General features: G+C 37.7%; 2 protein-coding genes across 6 annotated transcripts; one reads left to right on the top strand and one right to left on the bottom strand.

Annotated features, from left to right (window-relative positions):
* The first annotated feature begins 8,893 nt into the window (after positions 1-8,893).
* Positions 8,894-13,929, top strand: LOC120270460 (pentatricopeptide repeat-containing protein At2g13420, mitochondrial-like). Of its 2 annotated transcripts, XM_039277467.1 has the most exons (5): positions 8,894-9,517; positions 10,658-12,058; positions 12,266-12,320; positions 12,437-12,911; positions 13,001-13,929. In XM_039277467.1, exons 1-2 carry the CDS (start codon positions 8,909-8,911, stop codon positions 11,621-11,623), a joined length of 1,575 nt encoding a protein of 524 aa, XP_039133401.1. In that variant the 5' UTR covers positions 8,894-8,908; the 3' UTR covers positions 11,624-12,058; positions 12,266-12,320; positions 12,437-12,911; positions 13,001-13,929. The 2 variants fall into 2 exon arrangements, with proteins under 2 accessions (XP_039133401.1, XP_039133402.1); XM_039277468.1 differs by lacking the exon at positions 12,266-12,320 and having other exon boundaries at positions 12,374-12,911.
* A 386-nt stretch (positions 13,930-14,315) lies between these two features.
* On the bottom strand, positions 14,316-23,718 carry LOC120270488 (actin-related protein 2). Of its 4 annotated transcripts, XM_039277519.1 has the most exons (16): positions 23,639-23,718; positions 22,427-22,537; positions 21,969-22,103; positions 21,740-21,811; positions 21,531-21,609; positions 21,314-21,363; positions 20,191-20,294; positions 20,027-20,095; positions 19,850-19,913; positions 19,119-19,187; positions 18,605-18,688; positions 16,945-17,003; positions 15,661-15,727; positions 14,846-14,929; positions 14,559-14,635; positions 14,316-14,488 (listed from the first exon to the last, which is right to left on the bottom strand). In XM_039277519.1, the coding sequence occupies exons 1-15, from the start codon at positions 23,678-23,680 to the stop codon at positions 14,561-14,563; spliced, it is 1,164 nt and encodes a 387-aa protein (XP_039133453.1). In that variant the 5' UTR covers positions 23,681-23,718; the 3' UTR covers positions 14,316-14,488; positions 14,559-14,560. The 4 variants fall into 4 exon arrangements, 3 of the variants coding, with proteins under 3 accessions (XP_039133453.1, XP_039133452.1, XP_039133454.1); XM_039277518.1 differs by having other exon boundaries at positions 14,316-14,635; XR_005539607.1 differs by lacking the exons at positions 14,316-14,488; positions 14,559-14,635 and adding an exon at positions 17,631-17,704 and having other exon boundaries at positions 14,855-14,929.
* Between the last annotated feature and the right edge of the window lie 454 nt (positions 23,719-24,172).

The following is a 24,172-nucleotide window of genomic DNA, read 5'->3' as shown; positions in this document are numbered from 1 at the left end:
GCGTCACTTTATACGATGAAGGAGATTATCACGAGATACTACCTTCACGCCGCATGTGTCCGCGCATTTGCTCGGCACGCTAACTCGCAGAGCCTCCCTCTTCGCTATTATTATTACGCATACCGCTCTCTCGGCATTTGAGGCCAATTTTATGAAAGCCAACGCCGTACTTGAAGGCATTGAGAGAGGAAATGCTGGGTCTATATGCTGCGCATTGCGCGCATCCACTAAGCAAAAGTTACTTTGACGACACCGCGCAACGAATCGCAGCAGCCACATCACCCAAGCCCATCACCGTTGGATTAATAAATCGGATATGCGCACATCGGGTACAAAATTATCTGCTCGCAGGTGATCGTTGGGGTGAGATGTATTCAAAATGTTCTGGAGTCGTTCAATGCTAGATCAGAAGAAGCTCGCTCATTTCATCGCGATTTAAAATGGTGGACTCCATAAGGTCTTCGAATGTTGATTTACACTTAACATTTGGTGTTATCCTTTAAAAACGCTTCATAATTGTTTAAATATTATTTTCTTACTTTAAATATATTTTCATCATTTAAATATTTATCCTACTGTTTAAAACATTTTACCAATTATTTAACTGTCATTGTCTTTGTTTAACCTTGTTTGACATTTGTGTTCTATGTTGTACAGTTCAGCTGACAAGAGCATGTTATGCAACGCTTGAGCAAAGCGAACAAATGGGAGACCTACTTTATACCCGACACATACATTCGAGGTAGAGAGTAATTGTCGAGGATAGCCGAAATCTTCTATGCTGCGTGGTCTATGTCACCCAAATGATCGACTTACAGTGATCGACGGTGCAGACATCTAGATCTCTTGCCATCGAACTTGATTCCGTGTCAGATCGTGGCAAGTTTATGGTATCCTCAGAACACGCCGCGTACCGTAATACGCATGACGACACCAATGTTTATTGATTTATTAGCACTACTTCACCGTCGATAATTACAATCGGGCGATAAGGGATCCTATATTCTCCATACCCGACGATGACAAGCTCTGGACGAAATCGTGAAGCTTTTGTTTGCTGATCGCATCAGTGACGAGAAGGTAGCTCAGGCCCTAGACGAAAGAGGATCGAGTCGCAAGCGTTTGATGTCCGCGAGTTATCTTGCAATGAAACTGTCGCCAACTAGGCATTATAAATAAGTCGATTTCTAAAAGGAAAGAAACAAACTTAATTGATTACCAACATTTCATATCTAAACAGTAGAAATTTTATTCTTAACTAAAAGTGAACGATTTATTTAAACAGTAGACAATGTAATTTTAACGGAGAAATCGTGATTATAAACATTTAACACGATATTTAAACGACGATTGTAAATTAAAACAATGAACCGAAAAGCTAAACAATGACATTATAAGTTAAACAATGAAACCCAATTGAATTTAACTCCTTTAAAATTACAACAAATGCCCTTACATTGAGAAAAATTTGTCATGTTCTTTTGAAAACAAAAAACAAACGAATTGATTCAACCGGTTTCTACATTCGAAACAAACAGCAAGGAATTCTATCAACCCGCATGGCGACGACCTCTTTTTCATGGATCGCCCTCCCTCCTTAAGTATGCGGAAACATACTTTTAATCTTAGATAAGGGGACGGCCCTGCTTCGCCAAGTCAGAGCTTCTCATCGGGCGTAGTAATGCCGATAAACCTCATGACAAAACATTTCTTGTTTTTGTCGCGATTTCCATCGTCGTGAACTAGTTGGTACTTTGAGGTCGCCGACTCGCCGACTCTATATCGACACAAAATGCTCTAATCAGATTACAACGCCGTGAGCATACAAGTTCAGATTAGAATAATCCGATTATTTTAGCCAAAACACTATTAATGGACACAATTTATTAAAAGAAACTTACCATGTTCAACGCTGCCTTTATCGTACCCATGCTTTGGCATAAAAGAATAATGCATGTATTCTTATTTCTCATTGTCATGACCCACGTACATGAAGTGGCCATTCATGATTATCGAGGATGATAATTTTAACCTCATGCTGTTGTGCACTGCTATCTCCGATCATAGCCATAGTGGTTTCATGTGCGCCGTCCCCGACATAAAACAGCTCTAGTGGTCATGTGATCGAGCCACGCCTTATAAGGATATGGCACTTTGCTCAACAACTTTTGTACATGCATGAAAGCGTCCATCACACGCTCTCGTGACTCATCTCCTTCCCCTCAAGCAGAGTGTATAGTTTGTCTCGCGGTGCTAACAGCGGCGTTCTTCCACTGCGGCAGCGTTGAGGTTAAACTTGATAACAAAATATAATTAAAGCTCATATTGTAACTATTTAAATGATATGGAATACCTTTTAAATGATATTATAAAATACTTAAGCGTTATATAGATGAAATTAAGGGATGACATATAAACACGTAAACACTATCATAGAAAACTTCAAACTTCTACATGTCCAGTAGGGGCGGGTTGAGGAACATCCTTATCCAACCGTCTTCCTCGTATTTGTTAAGGCACGTGATCGGGCCAACCCATTTTTCTTCTTCGATTTCTAAAGACCCTTCCGAGCCTTCTCGTCTTTCTGACTGGCCTCAATCAGCATCTCTCGCCGCTTGGCCTGGGTCATCATGCTGACCTTGCCCGTTGTCGAGCCCTGCGCTGTTCGAAAGACTGCAAGAACATCTCTCTCTCGATGTGCGCGACGCGAGCATCAACCGCCGAGACTATTATCCTTACATATCCTTACAGAGATTTCCAGTCCGCATGAGCGATGGCGAAAGCATCCGACGTCCCTACGCTCATCACAACCCGTTTGCACAGTCGATGATCTTCTTCGTGTACCGCTGTCAAACAACAACATCAGTCGGGGAGACACACATAGCTTATTCTTGCTTTAGGGATCGCTGTCCGTCTGACGCCGCTGACTCTCGTCACCGCTCCACGCGCGCGCTGGATTTAGCTAACAACGATGTAGCAAAGCATTTTTCTCAGCTGCTGCAGTAATGGCAACATCAGTCTCACGATCCTCAAGCACCGTCATTTGGCCATGTCATCAAGACAGAGCTCGATATGACGATCGACCAGCGATGGTGTTTTGCGTGTTTGCGTACATCGTCACCGGCGTATGGAGTGCGGAGAGGCATGATTGTTCTCTTCTTTTCCATGCAGTCTCTTTCGACGCGGCCGCCTTGGAATTGCCACCCGATGATGTCAGTCGCCATCGCCAGAATTCAACACTGAAATCGCGGAGTCCGCGTGTTTTATTTCTTTTGCGAGGGACCGACGCACTTTTCACTGCGCAAACGCCCTTCCAGAGTGCCTCGCCCGAGCGACAAGCCGAGGAAACTCGGTCATCAAATATCTCGCGCGGCTGGGCCGCTGCGCGCCGGGAGCGTCGCCACGGTGCGCGACATGCTTCGCCTAGCGCCGTGGGTCAGGTCGCCGTGGTCGTCGGACCGCGTTGTCGCCAATGGTACGTGGCGGGTCGTTGCGATCACAGGGTGGGGAGTGAGCGCTGGCTCGGGCCGAGGAACGCGTGCCGCGTGGTGGGACTGGAGAAGTAGGATAGCGCGTCGAGCACGCGCGCGCAAGAGGTCGCCCTCTCATCACTCGCCTTCAGCAAGTGGTTCTGAGAGCAATAGCATCCATCCGGGTCGCCTGGCTAGTAACAAATATGTCTTCTCCAAGAGTCGTGAGCCGGGTGACCGTGAAACCACATATTTAAACCAAAGCAATTTCTGGGCCAAATCATCCAGCTTTAAATAATAATACTATATTTAAAGCAGTATTTATATATATTTAAACATTATAGAATATGTTTAAAGCGGAGAAATTCAAAGGCATTTTCTAAACTTTTACGAATAAGCTTTAAAGCGTGAAATGTCTGACGTTAAAGCGGTAACAATACGCTTTTAAACTTGTTAAAGAACTTCGGTAAACATCAAGCTCATGATTTATTACCTTTTCCTTGACGGTGACTTACGCGGTTTCCCCAGTAAAACGCCGCCGCCACTGCAAGTACCACTCCTCATCAGCAGCGCAGCATCCTTGGGATCTCGCCGCGAAAGCGGACTTCTTCTTTCCTCGCTCCCATCGCCTTGTAAAACCGTGATGTTACACCTAACGAGCAACCCTTAATGTGCACTGTGGTTTGGCCTTCTTCCGCCAGCGCATCTATCTCGCACTCGGCATTGCGTGCGACAGCACGTCCATAAGCCGCGTGCGTACGCCACGCCTACATCGCAGTAATACGCCACATGGCGTAGATCATCGACATAATCACCCATCCGAGCTCGAAATCGAGCGTGATGTATTTGGGAAGAGGATCGTGGCTACCATGATGGCACATCATCGAGTTTGGCTGTAAATTTTCTTCTTCGGCCCCTCTGGTTGAACAAGTTGCACAGAGTTGCTCTCGATGGAGTCTACAAGCTAGTCCTCGTAGGTTTTTGATAAATACCTCCCTCGAAAGTCGAGCGGGTTTTCTTCTTCACACACGCGATCTGGCTGGCGTCGCCCGAATAGCTGCAGTACTCAAGAATCGAGGAGCCACATTTTTGAGGCTCAAACTCAACGAGGCTTTCCACAGATCGAATTTATTGGTGTGGTCATCAGCGCTTTACAATGAAGAATCGAGAATGGCGGCTCTTGGAATACGAGCTTCCAACTCAATAAATGCTGCAGAGCGATTGTCCTTCGGACGATGCTCTCTAGTGTCGAGGGAAGTGTCGGATCATGCGAACTTTCAATTACCACGGGTCCTCGGCTTCCACCCGGTGTCAAGTAGCATCTCCATATGTAATAACTAGGTTTACGACCGCCAATCACTAGCCTCACGACTGGCCAATGACAACACATCTTTAGGTGTATTCACAAATTTTTAACGCGAAATGAAAAGTTTTAAATGGTAACACTGTCAATTTTTAACCAGAGATATATCATGAGTAAAACGGAGACGTGGTTTGTTAGCACGTAGACAGCAATAGTTAAGGGTACTGACGTATAAACCATAACTCATATCTTAGCGAGACCTCATTTATATAAATTGTAACCATATCAAATGAAAGGGAAAGCGTGCATTATAAGCATTACACAAATCATGTCAATCGAAAAACTAATTCGATCATGTGGCGAGCGAAAATGTAAAAGCAAAAACAAAACCTAAGCGAAATCTCGTGCGAGACTAACAAAACCGGCCCGATGAATCCCCTCGGCTTGATGTCTTCGATAAAAGGAGGAACACAAAACAAGTGGAAAAAAATATTATTATTATTATCATTATTATTATTATTATTATTATTATTATTATTATTATTATTATTATTATATTAAACATCAAACATTCACAATCATTATTTATTAATATCAAGGGCGATTTTGTCATTTCAACCACAAAAGTGAGTAATCCTATCCTATTTAATTTAAAATAATTCATATTAATTATTACTTTCTTTAATTATTATTATCTTTAATTACAATAATCAAATATTTAAATCAATTAATTCATATTAATTATTATAAGTAATTATTTAATTTAATAAATTTTATAATTAAAGGGTAAATGGGTAATTTACCTTTTATATGCACCTGCAAAAATAAACTAGGGAGTGGGTGTCAATGACAAGGAAACTTGCACTAGCTTTGTTGGTCCAAGGAACCCAAGACCCATCGGTAAAAAGAATGTGAGACCAAGGTTGGCATAATGAATATGTAAAAGATGGAAATCAAGACCAAGTTTAACTTGACAGATGTTAAGTACTCATGAACATATTTGAGGGCTGACTAAACAACTCTTTTAGTGTTAAAAGAGACACTTCTAAAAATAGCATTACATCTATGTTTCCAGATAAACCAGATAACATCAACAAGAATTGAGGCCCTCTTTCTTTGAAATGTAGAATGACCGTAACTTAGCCAATTTACCTCCAGAAGACCATGGACTAAGTCAAAGCTTTAACCAACCAATCATTAACTCTATTCCAAATCCATTGGTTTTGGAGCAATTTAAAAAGAGATATTCAATCAATTCCATTGAACAAGCCCACAATAAGTACATAAGAGAAAAAAAATTTACATGAAAGACCCACAGAGTATCAGAAGTTAGGATTTTTCCATGTAACACCAACCAAAGAAAAAATTTGGCCCTAGGGCAATATAGAGTTCCCAAATATTGTGCCAACCAATCCAATTTCCTTCAGAGGAGCTCCTGCCAATAAAAAAAAAAGAGTAAACAACTACAGGAATTCTATGGGCAAAGGTCCCAGGAAGCCAAACCCGTTAATATCTACCACCAAAAAGGATATGCCCATTAGTCAAAGCAAAAGCTAAATTATTACCAAACACCTTTGTGAGAGCAAGAAAGTTTCAAAAAAGACTATTGATAAAATCAGAAACATGATAAGCATCCAAAAGGAGAGTCTATGTTTAAGAAAGTGGGCTTTTGGCTAATGGGAATATCAATAAAACCAAGGGTCATTTAGAAAAGAAATATCATGAGGATTGATATCTTTAATACAAACATAAGGCTTAATCATGTTAAAGGATGTTATCCATAGAGTCCTAAAGAAATGCGAGCATTTGGGAGGAATATTGCTCTGCCAAGGCCTATAATTGCCAAATTTAGCATTAAGGAAATCAACCCAAATGAGATTTCTATCATCCAAATAAGAGAAAACATTTTTGGACATAAGAGCCATTTTGGTTGTTCTCAAATCTTTGATGCCAAGACCCCCATTAAAATTTTTAAGCACAATTGTGTGCTAACCCATCAAATGGACACCATTACAATTGCCATCTTTTGCCCAAAGTAATTTCCTAGCGAGCTTGGAAATAGAGTCAAGAGTAGTGTTAGGGAGATGGTAGACAGAAAGACAATACAAGTGTTTTGACATTAAGACACTATTGATTAAAATCACTTTGCCAGCTTTTAGAGAGAAATTTAGAGTTTGAGAAGCCTATGCTATTATTGGCATAGAAGACCATGGATTGGAGATAGGAAACTTTAGAAGCACCAGGAGAGGCAACAATGCCTAAATAGGTAAGAGAGAAAACTTCAATTCTGAAATTGAGGATGTTACTAATGCTCTTAGGCATTTTCTTATTGAACCAGCTGGGGAGATAGATAGCATATTTAACATTGTTAGGCTTTTGGCCTGTAAGTTAGCATAAAAGTTTTGACATACTCTACAATTCTGAGCAATCTTGCTAGAGGCCCTAGTGATAATAAGAAGATCATTAGCATACATGAATGATTGAAATTGGAGGGAATACGATAATCGTAGGCAGGGATCATTTGCAAAGAAAAAGCATAGTTAAGCATAGCACTCAAGTTATTTACACTTGAAAAGAATGGCTATTTACACTAGGGTGCCCAAGGCACCCAACATAAGAGGGGGACACGCTAATGACATCTTATAAAGTCTAAATTAGGGTGTCTTACTATACGATATAAGAAGATCCACACCCTACTAATACCCTTTGGCCCATAATCAAGAGTCGTGAGGCACCCTTTATGAGAGACATGACACCCTAGTAGAGCACTTAAGGCTTTGGATGTGAGAGGAATGACACCCTAATGGCACCCCATAGGACCTATGCTAGGGTGTCTAGTAGCACTCGACATGGGAAGAGCTACATAGCACTCGACATGAGAAGAGCTACATTCTAGTAGCACTTTATAAGTCGTAATCTACAAGTGCCTGAATCACCAAGTGTGAGAAAAGTGACACCCTAGTGGCATCTTATGTGACTTAGACTTAACCACTCGAAGCATCCAATATAAGAGAAATAACACTCCACTAACACTTTATAAAGCTTAGAATAGGACGCTCTGTGTCATTTAGGATGAGAGTAAGTCACACTCTATAGATCCTAATGTAAATTGCTAGAGTCAGTACGTATAAGAGGAAAGGCACCCCTATGAGGTCTACACTAAGATGCCATAGATACTTGTGGTGGTAACTAATAAGCCCTTGATATAGTAAGTGCACTTTTTTGTGAGATGGCTGGTGGCACTTAAGTGACATTTGTTAGGCCAAAATTAGATTTTTGAAATACCTCAATATTAACAAAATGTTCTTTTTCACCTTTAAAAAAATGAAAAAAAAAATCTTAAACTAATGCCTTATAATAACATATTGCAATAGATTTGAGATTTTGAACTGAGTAATTTCTAAATGCTATTTGCCCCAAAACAGCTCTCCCGAAAATGCATCCGGAATAATGTGACATTCACATTTTGATTGATGCGGCATTCACATGACACCTTTCATACAAGAGGAAAAGAGAGAAAAAAAAACTAATTGCAGGGTTGCATACGTCTCCGCTGCCTCCGGCATCTTTCCAACTATCTCAAAAGAAAAAAAAAACCTAATTGCAAGAGCCTAGAAGCATTGACATCATCTTCAAATGAGTGAATGATAATGGAGATGCTATTGGCTCTAATGCTGGGACCAATGACAGAGCCTTATTGAAGAACTTAAGGTGGAGAAAAATACCACTAATAAGTTTGTTCACTTAAAAAAAAGACAAAAGAAAAACTAAAAGTCTTTCAACCCACTTTCTATAAAATAAAATAAATTAAATTAAAAATGAAGAAAAACAGTAAGATTGACACGGGAGACAGTGAGGGCAACAATGAGGTCGAGAATAGATAGATGATTGGGACAGAAATCCAGAAAATAACAAGACAGAGGCCTAGAGCCGGCAATGGAAATGAAGGCAACTTTGCCGCTAGTTTTCCCCCACTTTAATTTTAAGAGGGCAAAAATGCCACGTGGATGCCACATCACCAGTGATGTTGATGCCACCCTATCTTGCCACGTAAAAATTCCGAATCTAAAAGCATCACATGCGATAGAACACTCAATAAAACCAGTGAAAAGACCCGGCGTTCTTGTGCGACGCCATGGCCTTCTTGCGACCTTCTTCAACCTCTCTTCGTTTCCTCTCCCACTTCCCAAACCCCCAATTAGGGTTAGGGTTAGGGTTAGGGTTTCAAGCTGCTGCTCCTCCTGCCCCGAAGCCTACTCCACCACCACTCCTCCCCTCCGCTACCGCCGACGCCCTCGCTCGCCTCCTCATCCAGCACCACAACCCTTTCCACGCCATGGAATCCTCGCTCCAGCTTTCAGGCGTTGGCCTCACTCACGATCTCGTCCTCCAAACCCTCCTACGCCTCAAGAACGCATCCAAGGTCGCCCTTGGCTTCTTCCTCTGTGCCCGCGACCACGCCCATCATCTCCACGACGCCGACGCCTACGATCTCATGGTTGATATACTTGGCCGCGTGCGTCAGTTCGATGTCGTTTGGCAGTTGATTGTGGAGATGGATCAACGCGGGGTTGTGCCGTCGCCGAGGACGTTTGCGGTGCTCGTGCGGAGGTATGTTGCTGCGGGGTTCACTCGGCAGGCCATTCGAGCATTTGATGATATGCCGGCGTTTATTGGGAGGGAGCCTGATGGTTCGGAGTTCAATATGCTGCTTGATACTCTCTGCAAGTATGGATACCCCAAGGTCTAATCTTTTTGGGTTTTTTGAGCATTCGGTTGCCTTTGATATGAATCTTAGCTATGAGTTTTCGAATTTCGAGATTCTTTTCTCATGTGTTTGATTTTTATCATCAAAGACGATGGAGAAGGTGTGTTTTTTTCTCCCCCTTTGTAGTGGAGTCCTTGCATTTACTTGGTTTAGTTGTTCAAACATCCTGAATTGCGTGAAGCTTAGGGGAAATGATTATAGCTGAAATTTTGGGTACATGATTTTAGGTTTTTAAGTTTTTGTTGAGAGAATAAGGTGAAGTTGTAGTGTTGATTGCTTATATATACATATACATATCTGGAATGGTTACTAAATTTTGGTTATGAAACTTATCTATACTTTTTGGGATTCAAGATTGTTTCTCTCTTGTATTTTTTATCACCCAAAGACTATGGAGAAGATGTGTGCTTTTCTTCTTTGGACTGCTGTTCTCAGATTTAGTTCATATAATTGTTCAAACATCGTGGATTATGTGAACCTTGGATTATGTGAAGCTTAGGGGAAATGAAAATTTTTACTTGTCTTGTATCATTTGCAGTTGAAGTTCGTCTGCATACATTCAGTACTGCTGGCTTTTGTTGGGAGAATAATGTGTTGCCTTGAACGGTTAAGAATGCATCTCAAACTTTGATATTTTTCTATTGTTACAATGATGACAACTTTCTCTTATTCATCAGACGAGGTTGAAATTATAGATTTCTTCTTTGTAGTGCTTCTTTGATTTACTTTGGCTAATTATTCAAACATCCTGAATTGCGTCAAGCTTTCAGGAAATGGTGATAGCTTAAACTTGGCTACATAAGTTTATTTTTGCTGGGTTTTGTTTAGACAATACGTTAAGGATGTAAGCTTGGTTGCTTTTTGTATCTTGAATAATTAGAAACTTTTGTCAAATTTTGATAATGATATGTTGTTACAATGATGAAAATATTCTTGCATTTATCAAAGATAATATTGTAGAGTTCATGTTGGCTTTTCTCTCCTTGCCTTCAAATGTAGAATCATGGATAAACCCTGAATGTTCCTGTTGCATGGTCCTTGCATTGATTTTCTCTTTTTTTTTCAATTTTATGATGTTTTAGGGAGGCTCAATCATTACTGTTCTATTAATTGCAGGTTGCAACAGAGATATTTAATAAAAGGAAATCCTCATTCGAACCGGATGAGAAGGCGTATACAATTATGATCTATGGTTGGTGTAAGGTGAAACAACCTGAAATGGCCCGAAAATTTCTAAATGAGATGGCAGATTGTGGATTAGAACCCAATGTGGTCACATACAATGTTCTCTTAAATGGAATTTGCAGGAGGGGTAACTTGCAACCTGAAACTCGGTTTGATAGAGTAATCCAAGCTGCTGAGGATCTCTTGGAAGAGATGCGTAGTAGAGGGATAGAGCCAGATGTTACTAGCTATTCAATCATTCTTCATGTATATACCCGTGCTCATAAACCAGAGTTATCTATTTGCAAGTTCCGATCAATGAAAGATAAAGGCATTTGTCCAACAGTGGCAACATACACTTCAGTAATCAAGTGTCTGGCTTCTTGCGGGAGATTGGAGGAAGCTGAAGAACTTCTTAGTGAGATGACAAGGAATGGAGTATCCCCATCTCCAGCTGCATATAACTGCTTTTTCAAAGAATACCGAGGGAGGAATGATGCGGATGGTGCTCTTAAACTGTACAAGAAGATAAAGGAAATGGGATCAGGGAGCAAACTCGATTTTCTTACATACAATATATTGATAAAAATGTTCTTGAAACTCGACAAAATGGGGATTGTTAGAGAATTATGGAAAGACATGGGTGAGAGCGGTTTCAGTCCAGATTTGGATTCATACACTCAATTGATACACGGGTTGTGCAACAAGCAGAAGTGGAGGGAGGCTTGCCAATTCTTCATGGAAATGATAGAGAAGGGTCTTCTTCCCCAAAAGATCACATTTGAGACATTATATCGGGGATTGATACAGGCTGATATGTTGAGAACTTGGAGGAGATTGAAGAAGAGGGTGGAAGAAGAGTCGCACACATTTGCTATGGAGTTCAAAAGCTACCAATTTCAACCTTATAAGCGGTGAAGCTTTCTAGCAAGTGAAATAATATATTCTAGCCATTTGGTGGATATGTATCGGAGGGCTGTGTTTATCAATCACATGAGCAAGAGCAATAGATGGATATTAACTCTTCAGAACAATCAAACTGCATCCTAATTTCTGATGGATGAGTTCTTTAATCAAAGAGCAAAAGATGATGACCACTCTTCACATTTTTTTTTATTCACTGACAACGCAGATTGTGTATCAGGTTTGATCATGGTCAGTGCTTCCGGGAAAATATTATTTTTCTTCATGGTTTCACCTCACAGGAGAGCAGTGGCTGTTTAGGAAAATTTTCTGCTTTTTCTTGGGCATTTTTCGAGTGATATCTTTAACCTGGTATGGACTTTGTTTCGAGTTCTGATTTTGGAAGCATGCGGAGAATTCATTTTGCTTCTTGAACTTGAAGAAGTGCAGGTTTGTTGGTCAAGTACACCATTTTGTCCAAAATTAGTCCTTTGATCTCTTTAGTTTCTTTGATTTTTTTTTTAATTATCAAATAGTTGTTTTATGGTTTACTTAACTTTTTTTTTAAAAAAAAATTATGGTTTACTTATCTTCTAGTCCCTCCTGTCAACTGTCTGTCACATTTCTGACAAATCTCATTATTGCCTCTCTTTGTAGAGGGAATGTTTGCTTCAGGTCTCATCAGAGCATGGGTCATTTGAAATCCTAAAATGTAAGATTTTTTTTATGGATTTCTAACTTTTACTTGTGCTTCATGGGTTGCAGAATCATGCTACACTGAACTGGGACTTCTTATTACTAACTTCAAAAACTCTGTGATATGACCAGAATCTTATGATATGGAGATGATCAAGTAACATGGAGATATATTGAAGTGATACGAAGCATTAAACCACTTGAGCCACTCATTAAACACAACACCAGAACTCATAAATAGAAAACCGGAAGTCATAAATAGTGGTGGCAAAACTCTGGTAGACTACCTGCAACCCCAACTCAATGTTATTTTTCAGTGAGCTTCATCATCCACAATGGCTCTTGGAAGCCACTGACTAGATGGGATTTTACTTTTGAACTTACTCATTCTAAAGCTATTGCTTTGGTTTAGCTAGTTGTTATCCCCTTCATACTCCTCCACAGCTAGTTGTTAGCACCTTTATTCCCCACCCCCCAAAACAACAACACAAGGAAAAAGAAAGAAAGAAAGAAAGAAAGAAAGAAAGAAAGGAACATGATCAAGAAGATGATCAAGGATTTTCTGGAGAAAATAAAAAAGATGATCAAGGACCAAAACAACCATCTGGTATGTTACTGTTCAAATTTAACTTCCCTTTTTTTATCTTGCATAAATTCTAGATTTCATCCAAATTAATAATTAAACAAAATTCACAGCATGAAACTGAGCAAGTAGTCATAGTAGTAGTAGAAGAAGAAGGGAGAGATAATGTAGAAGAAGATAGAGATTGGTCTCACATAGCAGGCCCATTCTTATTGGGAGTGATGGATTACCTGACACCATCGGATGCCCTTAGAATTCCCTATGTTTGCAATCTGGGTGTCTGTGACGGTGCTCAACCACAAGGAAGCCGATGAGCTCAAATGTATAGCCAGAGATATGTCAGCTGGGGGAACTCAGTGCCCGGAGCCATATGCAAACCGAGAAAATTCAAACATTCAGGAGGTAGCCACCGGCATCCAGCGGCGGGGTAGAGGTGAGACCGTGGAGCCACACCACTACATCCTACAAGGAAACTGCGAAGTATTAGGTCCTGCAATCATTGGGGAGATATTCAAATTGACTGGAAAACCAAAGTTAATCATGCAAGCAAGTTACAGGGAACACAAAATAGTCAGAGCAAATGGGAAGTACATAGGTTTGAGCATTGTATTATGTTTTGGGAGTCTACAGTTGCAATGGTGGTAATGCATGGGAGTACAAGAGGGAGAATGTGTGTATTTGATATGGAAGATAAGAGTTGGTTGACATATCCTCATTTGCGTAATTCAGGACCATCGTTTGTTGTGGAGTGTGAAGATGAGATTGTGAAGGTATCATCATCATTGCCTTCATCTTTGCATGGAAGTCAAGAGAGGTTTATGTTTTATAAGCTTGGACTGGGTGAGAATGGAGTTGTTGGTTGGGTGGAGATGGAGAAGGTGGAGTGGTGGTTTCTTGATGGTAATGGGAAGTCATTGTGTGTGAGGAGAGGAGTTGGGAGGGAGGTGTTTCAGTTATTTGAACATTATGGCATGGTGAGTAATGATGTTTTTGGAATGATAAATATATATAAATATATTATTGATATTTGATGTTTTTGTTTCGTAATTGTATTGCTGTAACTTTAACTTTACCATCTCTACGACGTCTACAACATGAGTGATAATAACAGCTGTGGTATTTTTCAATAATAGTAAAATAGTTTCGGTGACTTGATGACCTATTTACATTTATAAAACAAAAAATCCTTTTGGACAAATAGGGAAAAGTATGTTTTACAGGAAGAGTTGTATTGTAGGAAAAGTTGCCGGTTTAAGAAAGTTAGGTAATATTCTTTAGAAAAATAGAAGTCAGGAATGTGAAATTGCAGATGGAGAGAAGAGGATGCTTATTTACCTGAATCTTTTTCTGGTGCAAATAATTATTTGTTTAAGCAAAATAATTATTCCAATTCACAAGACATAAGATCAAAAAAATGGGATCAAAACCTCAGTACAAGCCTCTGAAATCATATCAAATATTGAGAATAATTCATCATCAATCCTATACACAGCACACAAATCAAATACATCTAGTTTCCCCTTGATAAAAAACACCAAAGCCTTTAAAAAGGGGGAAAAAAGCACACAAAATATTATCTTTTAGATTACATTACATAGCACTTGATTTCTACCAACATTGCATGGATAACCGGCACCCGTTATCTTTCGAATAAAGCATGATATCAGTCACACTTAGCTACATTTATTTAAACAGTTTACTCCCTCTTCCTGGTAGTCTTCCCGGGTTATCCAGAAGTCCGGTGCATCCTGTTTATAAATCATAAGATCAAAATCTTAACCATATGTTTGTGAATACCTTTAGAAGGCATCAACCAATTTAACCGGTGTGTATATGTTCGTATAGGATAATCAAAAAGCTAATTTTGTTTTGTTGGATAATTCTAAGTAATCGAGATGAGAGCGTTGAAACAAAGGGAAAAAAAAATGAGTTGAGTAATTAGATAGACAGTATAGTACCTTCATGATCCCAGCAAGTACTGCACCACCCAGGTACACCATATGCTTTCTTCTGGGCGGGTCCTCTATCCGCAAGCGTAGTTTCTGTTACAGTGTTAAGAGTCATGAATTTGTAAAAGTACACATTTCAAATACTAGCATCAGCGGAGTTTAAGCTCAGCAGGCATGACATTTCTAGTTGCTTGTATACTACTACTAAACATTTTTATCTGCTTATTTATCTTTACAGTTAAAACTTCAAAGTTGACCTAAAAATTCTATGAAATGGCATTTGGCATTCGTCTGTTATATTCTCTTTTCACTTTCACATTGCAGAGGATAAGTAGCAGTTTGGTCTTTTCATAATTTTTTTTTAGTCGACTTCTAGAAAATATGATTTTTGCAAGGGTTATACTAACAATTACCCATTATTTTGTGGTGGTATGCAAGAAAAAACCCTCTAAGTATTATCTTGTGGCACCAAAGCATGCTATTGAATAGAGTTTATCCTGCAGTATCATTGCATGTTGCCCTATCAAGGAACAAACCTTGAGACTTGCAAGTGGGCACTCCTAGACAATAGTTGTTCTAGAATTCGGAACATTTTTATGATAGCCAATCATACATATTTTACGACGGTTCTTCAAAGCCTTCAAAATTCATTGCATACTCGATAAAAGGGCAGAGGAATATCTCTATGGATAAGAACATCTCCCAAATGTATCCAAGTCTAATTTCAGATGATGCTCAAGAAATACAATTGAATTAAATAACGATGGTGGTTAAAAGAAGAGCTATTACAAATGAAAGAGAATAGAATTTGAACAGAAGATTACCTTTAGCCCATCCTTATTTCCCTTCAGTACTACTTCAAGATAACGGTCAAGAATTTCCTTCTCCAAGCTGTTGATAGAAAATGAGAATAAGAAGAAAAAAAAAGTCTGATCAAATGAAGATAATGCACCTTGGGAATTGAATGTTCTCAGCTGACATTTATGGGCATGAAAATTTAGGTTTTGCAAGCCAATTAGTAGAGTATTACTCATTCCGTTCCTTTTTATCTGTCATAAACCCATGTTCCTTTTTATCTGTCATTTTGAACATCAAGAAGCATTTATTATTTTTTTCCCAATGTTACCCTAACACTCTATTCAATTCTTTTCTTGAAATTTAATATAAGATTGAAATGTGAAGATATAAATTATGAGTAATTTTGGAAAGATAACTAATTTTTTATTATATTATGTGAAATAACCAACTTTCTTGGTATGTAAGATTCAATTATTCAGGACAGATAAAAAGGAACGGAGGGAGTATTTCTTAAAGGAAACTAATAAGCAACATTTCCTACAGATGCTATATTCACTTAGCCTCGGGGAAACTATAAGAAAAACTAGAAGCAAGCTTTCAACATCACCAACTCTAATATGTACTTGGTTTCTAAGGCAGGCAAGTTTTGTCCTTCAATTTGACGTGATTTGTGGATAAGATTCAAATTTCTATAAATCCCATTGAACACAAAACTTCCTGTTTAAACTCATAGAGATAAGTTCCTGTAATAAGCTGTTCATTGGCCAATCCCCAGCTTCCTTTTGGTTTTCCTTTTCTTTCACTCACTGGAGGAGACAAACAGGTTATAATACAAGACCCATTTGTTCAAGAGATCTCTTATATATCTGGAATACAAAAGTTTATCTGCTTGAGCCACCCTCTTTATGATCAAGCATTATATCTTTGCCCTTACTATGGCCAATCGAAGCATCATAATAAATGCTACCACTTAGGAGACCCTTTAGGTTTCATTGTATTGGCAAATTAAGATTATCAATAACTGGATGAATTAGAAAAGTATGCAATGCTCTTTATCAAAGAATGAAGAAATTAAGTATAAACCAACTTTAATCATGCAAATTATCATTCTTCACTCTACTACGTGTTTCACATTGCTGTCAGATCTATTTTGTCGCCATTCAGAAAACAACAATAAAAATTTTGCATCTGATGCATCACATCGGTGTAATTCTGCAGAGTTCGATATCAAAACTAAAGAGTTCAAGGGAGATACAATACGAAGAGTGCAGGATAGAAATAATATTTTCCAAAATGGCTTAAAATTTTACCGACTAGGTAGTCCAGGATACATGGTGCTCCCTCCACTTAGAACTATGTGCTGGTAGAGCTGCCAAAAACAAACAGATTAACAATGAGAACACATTAGAAAAAAGACTTAATGAACAGCATACACATATCTCTTGATTTTAACAAAATCAATACTACACTTCTGATCAAAAGAATGAAATAATCTATATCATAGGAAAGGAATGAAATGAAGAAGTCCATTATCTAGAAAGTCTGCTAATCAGAGTCAGTAACAAGCTCAAAAATTCAATCATTCCTAGAAGTGAGAAGGGCAACGAAATGCCATGTGAGACCAACTTGACCAATGAGACACACCAAAACAAGCTAAAAACAAATGAATTCAGGGATCGATGTCATATCAAAAGTGGCCTGCCAGTTTTCTAAATCAGTTGTGTGATGATCAGTGTGAACTTTTCAGCAAAGCACCAAACACTACCACCCATACATATAATGACATTTCTGTTTTGGGTTTAGCAAGAACTTGAGCAAGTACTCACTTTTTACCTTTTCCAAAAAGGGTTGTTCATGATTTTAAAGTCCTATTTTGCTTTCAATTGAACCAAGGATAACATGGAAACACCAATCCTCAGAAAAAAATCAACTGAAAAAACTCATTAAGCAGAAGTACATAAGTAATTAGCATAGCCCCAAAACTTCAACCAATCACCCGTCTGTAAGTGTGTTCCAACAGAAGTGCTGCTGCTTATCCCATTCCGTTATTGGACTTCTAGAAAAGATTTCCTGCCCATCAGTGTTACACCCCATAAATAAAAATGCACACCAAGATTATCATCCAGCATCCAAACATAGGAGTAAATCTTAAACTTTAACTTGTCACAGTCTAGATGTTTTGATTCAACCCAAATGGGTTAGCTTTGTTTTAGGAGGGATCCATATTTGATCCAAATCCAAAATTACCACAAGATTGTAAGCCATGACTTGGCCACAGAGGCTTGAGTTCAGGTCAGGAGCAATTCAAAATCAGGCTTTTGAACCAAAGGTGAATGTGGCAGTATATTGCAATAGAAAAGTAGCAAACAAATAGGAACTTCACTTAAACCTGTTATAATAACAATGCAACAGTCCTCAATTGGTAGTCGGTGACCCAGTTGGTAAATCTCCCCAATCCAACAGACAAAATCATTTGTTCAAATAGAAACTTGTCAAGCCAAGACCACAACTATTATTCTAATGATTTAAATGTTCAACTTCTTTTTCTTTTTTTTTGGTGGATTATTCTGCTTTTATTTAAAAACCTGATGCCGGGTGTGCTAGATGATACTGTAATTTTTGTGTCCCTTTGTCAAGAAATTTGGAATATTTTCAACTAAATCTCTTATAGGCCACGCAATTCATACATGAAAGAAAATCCTAAAAGCATGTCAAATTATTATCATGACAGAAAGTTTTCGATCAAATACCGGTATCATACACAATTCCTTCTGATGACTTCAATTTTCATGATTTAATATGGTAAATCAGAACATCATCGAACAATTATTTAGGATAAGTGGTTAGGTCCCTCACTTAAGAAAATCTTGACTTCACCAATTGGCACTATTGAATTTATCAACTTATACATCACAAGAAAGAGCAGAAATGAGAAGGATATGATAAATCTAACAGCCGGAAGATTTTCACCCTCATCCTATTGTCAATATCCATTTCCTGAATGCAGCGAAATGCCATATCTGCCATGCCATCTCCCTCAACATCTATAAGCTCCTGCACACCACATTAAAATCTGTCAATTTCTTGCTATCCATTACAAAGATTAGGAGTAATAGGGGAAAAAAAAATCTAAAACCAAAACAGATTCTTACAATTAAAAAAAAATAAAAATAAATAAAAACAAAAAAACATAAGCAGAAAAAAAAAAAGAAAGAAAGAGTGAAAAATTGAAATACAAATATAGAAAATTGTGATCTGTCTTGGAAGGAAAATATCAAAGAAAAGAAACATTGCAAAAGTACAAAAGGTCAATCTATTATGAAGTGTACAGCACTAGAACACTAAGTGCTTTTCTTTTCTGAGGCACATTTTGATTACCAAGAACTGCAAAATCAAATCACAATCCCCACAAATAACACATTTGTTGGGAAGATTGTTAAATTTGGAAAATGGCGGTAGTTAAAAAATAAATAAGAGAGCATACCGGAGTAAAAAGTGCCTCAGGAGCTTGGAATCGTTCAGTCCCAACTTTGATAACTCTTCCATCTGGCAGCTGATCAGACAAACTCAGGAATAGCAGTTGTTTATCCTTTTTTAGAATATAGTAGATGGTGTTCAATAGGGTGAACAATATGGCAGACATGGCGAGTTTGCAGTTGAATTATCTCACAACTATTATTGCCATTTATCACACAATTCAAATTTCAAAGTAAAAAGAACGACTCACTTGATTCTTTTCCAGACAAAATTCTATTATATGAATTGGAATGAAACAAACCTCTTCGTAATAGAGCCTAGATACACTCTCTAAGCCTAAGGTGTCTGATTCACAATATTCTTATAAGAATTTGACAGGAAAGGGTCCATGGTTTTTTCTATTCCTCCTAGATAGAAGATGCTGAGTAAATGCTATGTAGTAAACTCACTCTATTGAAGGAACAGTTTCTTCATATATTTCTTATTTTTTTAAGTGCAGCCTTGCACACCCACGACAAGAAGAAGTAATTAATTATATGCTATAATACTAGATACTAGCATCTCTGGCAATGCAATTTGAAAAGAGATTACCAGTCCAATTAAACTTAAATGGTTACTAGAACACATGGGCATCTTAAATACCAGACAAGCAAGACAAAGCACTGTGAAGTAAAATTCCTCTACTTCTTGTATACTTGGAAAATTGTAGGTCACAGGAGATCAAAAGGATTTACTTACAGTATAATTCTTGACAAGTATAGTGGTTTCTAATCCTAGCTGGTATTCACGCTTGTAGTCATAGCTGCAGTAAACCCAAGTTTCAAGGTTAGTAAACCCAAGTTTCAAGGATACACAAATAGGAAGAGCAAGAGGTACTACATGTTTACACAGAAAGCTAATGATTAAAAAAATCACCTGATATAGCAAAGCTTCTCTTTTATGTCCCTCACTGTCTCAAAATCTGCAGTCCTATTCATGGCATACCTTTTGATCACAAGAAGGAACCTTGTTAAATGTGCAAATCATTCTTTTCCTTGTTGATTATTCACTTCTAATATCAGCCGTTTGGTAATCCTCACCCTCTCCTGGAAAGCAGATCTATAAGATAGGATGTTATATGCCTTCCAGCTACGTTCATCCGTTTCGTAAGATGTGGGAATGAGTATCCCTCAACAACAGGCACCTGCACATAAAAGGACAATGGAAAGATGTCAAGGTAACCAAAGCATCCTGAGAAGAATGTTCTAATCCAAAACTGCTAATATAATAAAAAAAAAAGAAAAAAAAGTTTTAATTAATATTAATCAATTTTAAAATTTGTTCAACCAAGTTAAAAGCATTCCGTCCAAACAAAATTCTAACTTCAGAACCCTTAATCCAACTCATTCCAACTCAAATCAGACATACCCACTAGGTTTCAATGACTATGATATGAATAATTAACATATTGCACAGACACCAACCAATTTTTGTTTAGTTACCTAAGTACTATTTTGATCCATTTCCACATCCCAGCACAAGCATTTCGTCCTCAAAATGGATAATCCTTTGGGTGGTGTTTGGTTGTGGGGTATCCCACACACAACCGCAGACCACCTTATGCACAACTTCCAATCAGCACTCCAAGTTAGAGTTGGGGTTATCCCACCAACTTGTTTTACAAAATTTAATTATTTAAATAAATATAGTTAGCAATTAACTTTTAAAAATTAATAGAATTATTAAACATCCATCATAAATTAGAAAATTATAATTAAATGTTTAAATTTTAGTTTAAATTACTATTAATTAGATTAAAATTTGGTCAACTTAAGTAAGAGTTTCCCCTAGGAAACAAATTCACATAATCATTTCAAGCCCATCTTAACCCAACTTAACACCATCTCCAAGACTGCTAAAACATATTAAGACAGTGTGCAAATTTACAAAGATATCAACTCAAAACAAAAGCAACCAAATGGACATTTTAACATCTAACAAAATGGTAAAAGAGCAAACCCTCGCCAAATTAATTTATTCTCGTATTGAATTGCATAAAATAGGGAATCATATATCAAGCACCAATGAGAATGACTTAGAATAGGAATAAATCCTTTTACAAATTTCAAATAAATAAATAAATAAATAAAACCATGAATTAATATTTTGATAACAATAATGATTAATATGAAAGCAAGCAAAAGCCATTGCCAGGCATCGTACCACATGAGTGACACCATCCCCTGAGTCAATAACAAGACCAGTCAGCAAACCTATAAAAAATTCCCAATGTTAGTGCCACTGAATAGCATTCAATCTCATGTATTTAGAAGAATAAAGACAAGAATTCTAGATAGAGAATAAACGGATCATTTAAGCATTAGACTATACAGAACATTAAAACCTTGTGTATCAGATTTTTAAGTGCCTAGGAAAGCACCTTGAGCATACAATGTCAGGACTGCTTGGATTTGAATGTAGACACCAGAGAAATTGTACTTCTCAAACATTGTCTCTAGCTGTTACACAAAAAGTCTACTTCATACATATCAACCTCATAAACAAATATCGCAGACCAGCACTGGAGGGCTTTGGAATTGAGATAATAATTCAAAAAAAACAAGTAGAAGAAAGAATTATAGAGCATACCATTTTCTCACGGTTTTTTGAAGGATTGAGAGGTGGGTCTGTGAGCAATATCTTACATTCTGTGGGGTCAATCTGGAATATGGATCTGATCAATAAATTAAGGGAAGAAAAATGAAATAATGATGCATTCTAACAAGAAAAAGTGGTAAAGAATCAGTAGCAATAACCAAGAGCAGAAATTAGCCTATAATACATAGTTCAACAGGCTCTAGCTGTAGTGCAAGAATACCTTCAATTCATTGTAGAAAGCATGGTCGAAGACATGGCCCATATCCTCCCAATTTTGCACAATGCCATTATGGACAGGATAAGATATATCCAATTGATTGCGAAATTCAGAGCAAGCAGCTCCCACAATAATATCCTAGAAAGGGACAGAAATAAGCATCTTTTGCATCATATACAGTTGAAGTTTTGCCTACTAAAGTGAGGCGAACATAGTTAGAGAGAAGAAAGCTAAAAAAAATATATAAGCAGATAAAATGATAAAAACAATGTAAAAGGTCAAATTCATCACAGAAATAAAGGACTACTGTATCACGCATCTTGTTAGAAGAATAGAAGGAAGAAAGAAACATCAAATAGATTCCTGCAAACTTCATAGCATCAGAAAACCTTAAATTGCTCCAAGCTCACATTTTTCAAAATAATGTATATGTCCTCCTAAAAAGATAGCTTGTTTCATACCTTTAACTCTTGTTCCATAAGTGATTCTTCATAGCGAAGCAGTGGCCTTCCAACCACACATGGGAATACAGAGGAGGGAAAGTTCTCCCCAGCAAAGCCACACTTAACATACTGCATGAGATGCAATGACAATTTAAGACAGGCTCAAATAACTACTTGACATATAGTGTACAAAAGAACCAAAGAATTACATTAAGAACCATCATAAAACATTTGTTCTATTCCTTGATTTGAGATATTTGCCAAGGCACTTAATAACAAAAAATAGATCAAATAAGAACATTGTGAGTAATTGTTCCAAAAGAAACATTCCAAGTAATAAGCAATGTGAAAAGGACCAGAGTCAAAGTCATCATAATAAACTCTTGAATGTCCATCTTGATAAAATAATGAACTATGCAATGAAATTATTGATATAAAAATACACCATGCTTTTCATCTTAAACTTGTTAATGACGTGAGTTCCATCAAGAAAAGAAAACTTAGAAATATCTGCTTCTTGTGCATTAGCCTTGAAAGAGGAATGCTAATCACCCCAAATTCATAGAAGCTGATAACCATCAGAGTTCAATATCTATATCAAGCAAGCCCTTTTTCTTAATGCAGGATCATAGAAGAACAAATGGTTCCAATGACAATAGACAAAGTAAAATCATAACTTATGTGTAGACCTCAATGCCAAGTCATAAAAAACCAAGTTGGAATGCAAGAGATTTAAGTCATAGGAGCAAGAACATCAAGAAATCAGTAAAAGACTTAGTCATATAAGAGGCATTCTACTCTTTTCCTTGTCCTTCCACTACCTCATCAATTCTATGGTACAAAAACACACTACATTAATAAAAATTTCATCAAGCAACGAAGAGTATAAAAATTCAACCTTTTCACTTCCACAATAAGGATGACTCTACTGCAAACTAAGCATCAACAGCTCACTACTACTGTTTTATCTAATCCCTAATCTCATCAGACAGAAATTAGCATCAATTTATGGCAAACCACCGCCCTATTTGGATCTCGAATTACAGTAATCAGCTAATCAAGAACAAGAAAACATTCGAGAGACCTAGATCTACAGATCAGATGGATGTAAACAGAGACCATACGCAACCAAAATTCTTCAACTAAAAACGAAGAGACTGAGCTCATAGTGCTTCAAAACGGAGACTTTACAACAGAATAGAGGAAGATCAGACTGAATCTAGGGTTTACCCCGGTGCCATTGTCGCAAACCACCACTTTGCGGCTGTCCATCTCCTCCTCCGGCTCTCGCCCCCACTCCGCTTTCCCCTTCTCTTCTCTGCTCGTTTGGAATAGTTCTTTATAGGAACATTATTTTTACTTTTTACCCCCTGAAAAACTTAGAAATTACTTAGAAGGGCTGACTTTTCAGATATTGCTACCCCTCTTTTAATTTCATTTTAAACCGCAAAACAACTTTTGATGTTTTCTTTGTTTTAATTATTATACATGTCCATGTAATTGTGTATTTTTTGCCCTTTTAGTCGTTATAATATTTTTATGTACAATTAAGTTTTTATATTTAGTCGAGTTGGGTCATTCTAGTCCGCGGTGTAAATTGGTAAGTGTAAATTGCAAGGACTTAATTGTACCTAAAAATATTACCGTGGACTAAAACGACTCAACTCGACCAAATATGATGACTTAATTGTATCTAAAAATATTAAAAGGACTAAAAAGGCATAAAGTATATTATTATAAGGACCTGTACGGTTATTAAACCGT

The sequence above is a fragment of the Dioscorea cayenensis genome, chromosome 10, assembly GCF_009730915.1.
Source record: "Dioscorea cayenensis subsp. rotundata cultivar TDr96_F1 chromosome 10, TDr96_F1_v2_PseudoChromosome.rev07_lg8_w22 25.fasta, whole genome shotgun sequence".
NCBI classification, from domain to species: domain Eukaryota; kingdom Viridiplantae; phylum Streptophyta; class Magnoliopsida; order Dioscoreales; family Dioscoreaceae; genus Dioscorea; species Dioscorea cayenensis.
This window is presented reverse-complemented; position numbering and strand designations above follow the sequence as displayed.